The sequence below is a fragment of the Melanotaenia boesemani genome, chromosome 1, assembly GCF_017639745.1.
Source record: "Melanotaenia boesemani isolate fMelBoe1 chromosome 1, fMelBoe1.pri, whole genome shotgun sequence".
In the NCBI taxonomy this organism is placed as follows: domain Eukaryota; kingdom Metazoa; phylum Chordata; class Actinopteri; order Atheriniformes; family Melanotaeniidae; genus Melanotaenia; species Melanotaenia boesemani.
In genome coordinates this window covers 30,648,127-30,654,794 of record NC_055682.1, presented here as the reverse complement: position 1 = coordinate 30,654,794, position 6,668 = coordinate 30,648,127, and the positions used below count along the sequence as shown (strand labels likewise).

Sequence of the window (6,668 nt, the reverse complement as noted above, 5' to 3'; positions counted from 1 at the left end):
ACTGGTCTATTGACCTGCCAAAAACCCGCTCCTGTTGGGACTCCCCCCTCTCTCTAATAGAGAAAGATGAGAACATCATCGTCATTAACTCCGGGATGGACCTATGGTCAGAGAGCCAGAGGCGAAAAGAGGTCGTAATTAAAAAAAAAAAAAAAAAAAAGTTTTAAACATCTGTCTATTTGATGAGAAAAGTAAAAGATTATATGCCATTTCCTTTTTAAGTGGAAAACATTAAAATGACAAATCACTAAACATCCAAAAAAAATCCATAATACTTAAAATATTTCTTTTTCGGATTTATTCAACTTCACAGTAGGTTTTAATGCGTTACATGTTTACAGTACAATTTTACCAAACAATACCTCAGAAAAAAAATCTAATAAAAACGAAAGAAAATAAAATCTATAACAAAAAGAGGGCAACGAGGTTTACAGTGCACCTTAAGAACACCCTGCATTGGATGTGATTGGCAAAGACATTATTCTATCCTTGGTACCCCGCCGTTCCGGGATTAAAGTGACGTCACGCTGATACCCTTGCATGGATGAATGCTAAAGAACTATAGAGCCACAAATAATAGCACAAGCAGAGTCCATATCTTGGAAGACTTACTTTATCCTTTAAGCCTCCTTCAGCTACCACAACAACATTTTTTTTACACTTAATGACGCTTAATTTCATTTCTTATCGGGTTCTAAAAGGGATTATTCATTCATATACAACAATCTGCAGCTGATGCCAGCCAAAGTCTCCCTCCTTTGAGTGAAGTCATCTATTATTAAGCGAAAGGCCGTGCGTGGAAATGTGTGGAAGACGGTGGATTTGAAGTAGAATTGGTTGCAATCGATCAAGGGTGAAGAATATTCCTGATGGTAACAAAAGAAGCAGCTATGTCTTTCTCTCAATTTGGATACCCTTACAATGCAGCTTCACAGGTAAGCCACCACGCTTTTCATTTCACCAAACTTTCCTGTCTGATACAAACAAGTGACTTTTGCATGCTTTCTTTCATTTCACTCATCAGAGGACTTTTCTTTTACAAGAAACGGTGATAATTGAGTGCCAGCATTGACAGCACTGTCAGTTATTTTCGTATGCTGCTTTTGTTGTTGTACCAAATATCGATATACACGCAACTGTGTCCAATTACACTGAATTATGAATGAACTCACGTGTTTTTCTGATGACAATAGAGATGAATGTCACCTATTGCACACCGCGAGATGTAATTGCGCTGTTACGCATGCTGTCCATCTTCGCAAACTTTTTGTTGGCTTTAATGGGACCTCTTTCATGTGATTAAATTAAAACAAAATTAGAGACACACACACACACACACACACACACACACACACACACACACACACACACACATATATATATATATATATATATTATACGTTTTTTTTTATTATTATTATTATTTCGGAATGACAACTTTAAAGAAGTTCATGTAGTTGAAGTTCTTCTCCAGACAAAGTTATCGTGCAACTTTCAGGTTGATAAATTTTCAACTTGCAGCTGAATATCTGCTCATTTAAAACATTTAAATTCGATATGAGGTGGTGGTCACTTTGGCTCTGACTTCTCATTATCTGTGTAAAATATATTTTCCTTAACAGAAAAATTGTAAAATTATTTTTTACGCACGTGCTGCGCACAACTCTTCATTCTCTTTATATTTACTGTAAAAGAAATCAATTTGGCATTTATTTCAATGTGACGTAACACTTCAAAGCTTTTTACGAAATTGTACATAAAGTCAATGATCAGATTTTTTTTGCACCTGTTTCCAAATGCAGCTAGTTTTTATTATTCCTGATTATCTGAAAGGTGACTTACCTTGAATTAAGGCAGGTCACAAGTTTAGACAGCGACACCTTTTTTGTGATAAATCTGCTGTGCACCAGAAGCAAAAAAAATCAACTCAATTTTAAAGATACACAGCGCTAAAACAGGTATATTTATGGTCTCAGTCGCTCAATCGCTATAGCTGTCACAGATATCCTGATAGGAACTGAAACAGCCAAATGACCATATCTATCCACGGTTCTCTTCATGCAGTTTTTCGTGTCGGCAAACCCCAGTACGACTTGCTGCGATTCGATTTCCAGGTCGGTCTCTGACGGGACAGGCAGCTCTCAGACCGCCGCTGCTGCATCCTTCTGCTGCCCTTCCTACGAGAACCGGCTCCTGGCGAGCAGCCGGACGGAGCTGAACGCTGCGCTGCAGGGCATGTACAGCTCTCCCTACGCCGCAGCGGCCGCAGCCAGCCAGAACTACGCCAACTACTTTCCCTACAGCACGGACCCATCCGCTATCTACTCCACTCTGGTGGGCTTCTCTGATGTGCAAAGGGGGGAGGGGGGGTGTTCGGGTTGATCGATCAACTTGGTTTATCAATTTATCTCACACTGCAAACACATCTGTGTCGACAAGCCATTTAACCCAGCTGCCATTCTTATCTTTCCCTTTAAAACACGTAAATCAGTCTTCCTCATTCAAACATATTAGCACTTGTTATTGGACCAGCCTTTGAATGAAGTAAAATTATGTTTTTTTTCATTTTCAAAATGTTTACCTGAAGAATTATTAGTGTTGGAGTAGATGGCTGATTAAATGGTTTGTTAAATGGATATGTTGCTCTTGACTTAAACTTTCTTTTTGTTTCTTTGTTGTTACTTTAAACAGTCAGACAAAACTGAACTAAAAATTCATAAAACTACTAGGCAATAATAAATGTACCAACAATGGGCCATTAGAGTAAAGAAATAAAATATTACGTAAAGCAATGTTTTGATCATATGTTGCCATTATTGCTGGAAAACCTGATGCATTTAAGGTACACTCATTTCTCCCTCATATTACTACTACCTTGAATTATTTAGTTTAATGTTATGAGACAGTAAAACTAATAAATGTATTTAATTAGTTAATTAGATGGGTTTTAAAACTCTTTCAAATTCACAAAGAGCATTTTAGTCAAATCTGAAAAATTTTGTAATGTCTAACAAACTTTTCCTGCTCTACAGAATCCCCAGTATGACATCAAGGACAGCACAGGCACTTTACACTCTGGCATCACACAAACTGCTGCATACTATCCCTACGATCACTCATTGGGACAATATCAATATGACAGGTACATTCCACATTTTCTTTTTTTTCAGGTCAGAATGTAACTTCACACTAAATAAAACTGTGTGTGTGTGTGTAGGGGATGGGGGGGGGGGGGGGGGGGGGGGTATGACATACAGTGGTATACTTCACTAACAGAAATGGCAACTCTGTGTGTCCTGATCGTATCATACAGATATGGGACGGTTGACTTTAACGGCACAGCTCGAAGAAAGAACGCTACACGTGAAACCACCAGCACCCTCAAAACTTGGTTGTATGAGCATCGCAAGAACCCTTACCCCACCAAGGGAGAGAAGATCATGCTGGCCATCATCACCAAAATGACCCTCACACAAGTTTCCACCTGGTTCGCAAATGCCCGGAGAAGGCTAAAAAAGGAGAACAAGATGACCTGGTCACCAAAGAATAAGGCCAACGATGACAGGAAGGACGACCTTCACAAGAGTGAACAAGACTGCGCCACCAAAGGTAATTTTTTGCCTATTTAATGCTGGTAATCAAACATTTGTTAAAAAAATATGGTATTTGAGCTTTATTTATGCAAATGTTTTCCTTGTGAGGGTGAAAAACTAGTGTCAGGGTTAACGCCCCCCCCCCCCCCCCCCCCCCCCACAAAAAAAAGAAAATTCAACATATATTTTTCCTTGTATTCAGATTCTAGTGATTGCAAGGAGGAGAAGGATCTACATCTAAGTGATTTGGATGATATGGATGAGGACGACTGTGACAAGCTGGACAGTGACTGTGAAAAGGTGGCAGCAGATGAACAGGACCTCCAAAGAGTCATGGCAGCTCCTCAAAAAAGAGACTGCAGCTCTGAACTGCACCTGAGTTTAACCAACAGCTTCCATTCATTCCCCTGTGCCATCAAAAGCGTTACCACCCTCCCCCCTCTCCCATCTGACTTCCTGGATCCTGCAGGGTCCAAGGCATCCTCTTTGATCGGCCCTTCACCAGGAACAGTGTCCCTTTCTCACTTTGAAGCTTCAGACAAGCCAAGGATCTGGTCCCTGGCTCGTACAGCAGCTTCAGGGGTCATACTGAGCCCTCAGGACCATGGCTCTGAGCTGAGGACAGGGAGCTCAACAGGAGACTGCCAGTTACAGAGCAGCCGGCTTTCTGGGGCCCCAACTGGACAATGTGGAGCAGTGACAGGCCTCCATGAATCCAGCAGTGTCACCAATGCTGACAGCCCCTTCCATGATGGCTCATCCTTGCACTCAAAAGTCTATGGCACAAGCAACTATAGTCACAAAGGCCTCCAACTTCACTGTTCATCCTATGCTGCACTCCCAGACACATGTCAGTACTCCACTGTTGAAGGTATGCCTGACCATTTCCTACAGCATATTTCATTTTATGATTTGATACTTTTTCCTCTTCTTCATTTAGAATCAGAAACACAATTATACAACATTGTGCATTAAATACTTGTATTAATAACTGGGTTACATGTCAGTTTTTTTTGGCATTTGAAAATGCATAGTCGGGGTCATGTAGTGATAATACACTTTCACTTGGGGTAACTTTTTTGAGATATGGTTTTATTTGGGTGTGCAGGATTCTCTGGCGGCAAAGCAGAGCTTCAGTCGTCTGACCTCGGTGAAGCCTGTGGGAGCGTGCAGGATGACAAGGTCACAGCATTCAGAGCAGTCATGAAGAGGTGAAGCAGGTAAGAGTTGGCACTGAACTGGAAGAAGCCAGTGAAGTAATGACACACAGGAAGCATGAAACAAGCAGAAGTTCAAAGTATATATATATATATATATATGGAATAGTGTTAACTAATTTCTACTTTTATTGAATTTTAGTTATTGACTAAAAGCACACACACACACGCACAAAAAAAACTCTTACAATAAAAATATAATTCCTTCTATTTTGAAAGCACATTTTAATTCTCGTTTCTTTTTCCCCCCCCTTCTTCTCATAGACTACTGGAGAGTGTACAACAATAAATAATGGGACATTTATTATGCACTAAAGGACACACTGGCCGAGTAGCGGCCTGACAAATGGCGCTGCTGGAGTGACAGCTGTCAGACTGTGGACTTGACTATCATTTTGCACAACATTGTGTTTAAAGTGTTAAAGACATTATGCAAAAATAATTCTAGATGCAAAAGAACGACAATGCCCCGATGGAAACGGACGAATTTGTATAAGGCAATCGTGTAGTGTAGCAACCTTATTTATTTCTCTGTGTATTTATTTTTGTGTTCCCGTCAGTTTTGTTTATTATTTAAAAGATATGATTTGTTGGATTTCTACGTCCATTAAGTATTTGTTAAGTGTTTCGTTACTGTGGCTTAGTGTCATTTTTGTCTGATGTAAAAGAGAAACCCCCGTCGGACAGCTAAAAAGGACTGGACCCGCTGTTTTGCGCATACTTGGATATCTATATTTTTGTCATTGTGTTAAACTGTGAGCTTCTCCTGTGTTTACCATCCATTACATTTTTTCTAATAATACATTTTTCCAAGAACTTTATGTGTTCTGTGATGCTATTTATAGAGCTGAGAGTCCAATCAGCCAATTAAAAAACATTTGCAGATGTGCATTTGATCAAAGTTTATATTCTTGACTCGACGCAGCGCCGATGGAAGGTCATAATTCAGAGGAGGGACGTGAGTGAAATCCACAAGTTGCGGAAGAAAGGGACCTCCTTTCTCTATTGTCAGCATCTAATCAGAAGTGGCATCAAACACTTTGTTACTGTTCAGGCCAAGCAACGAGGCAGGAACGGTGGATGAATGCTGTTTTGTCCCTTGTGTAGCGCGCTGCTGTACTAACTTAACACTGTGTTAATTAAAAGATCATTTGTAGGATCAAACCCAACAGAAAGATTCACATGGTCCCTCAAAGTCCCTTTGATTTGGATGTTTTGCTTTTGGACTATCTCGTTATGTTCTAACTATCCGTCTCCGCACAGACAAACGTAATAAGATCACTGTAGTGTATGATCCGTGCTGACGGTCTGGAAACCCGTCAAACTTTTAAAATCAAACACTTCCGAAGGGGTGCTGTGCAAACTAATTGCTATTGGGGTATTACTTGTGATGCACTGATCTCCTGCAAAACTTTCCCAAAATATTCAATTTAACAATCCCAAACAATTTTGCAGAGCCAATGTTGTTTTAATACATTCTAGGTTTAATAACCTTAAACCTGTAATAATAATTATCAAAGGCTATGACTTTGTAATATCTTTCATAATCACAATTATTAGAAATGTCCTGTTTTTTCTGTCTTTACCTGCTGTATTGATTCATGGTGCCTCTGAATTTTGATTTAATCTGCAAGCAAAAATTCATATTCTTTATTTTAAATTTGATTCTAAACTATTTGCAGAAACAATACTGACAAATATTCTCCAGCCTCATGAAATGGCATTCCAGGTTGTAGTTGTGGGATTATGTTTGTAATAAAAAGTATTTTCTGCAGGACAGCTTACCCATTTAAATTATTTTTCCAGTTCAGTTTCTCCTCTGAGTCAATCTATAAATCAATAAGGTGAAAGCCAATAA

The 6,668-nt window shown here is 39.5% G+C and overlaps 1 protein-coding gene across 1 annotated transcript; it reads left to right on the top strand.

The window, feature by feature from the left end:
- Positions 1-647: 647 nt before the first annotated feature.
- irx6a (iroquois homeobox 6a) lies at positions 648-5,627 on the top strand. The gene is made up of 7 exons (XM_041988593.1): positions 648-935; positions 2,065-2,334; positions 3,033-3,142; positions 3,314-3,609; positions 3,796-4,464; positions 4,702-4,813; positions 5,075-5,627. The coding sequence occupies exons 1-6, from the start codon at positions 870-872 to the stop codon at positions 4,806-4,808; spliced, it is 1,518 nt and encodes a 505-aa protein (XP_041844527.1). The 5' UTR covers positions 648-869; the 3' UTR covers positions 4,809-4,813; positions 5,075-5,627.
- The last annotated feature ends 1,041 nt before the right edge of the window (positions 5,628-6,668 follow it).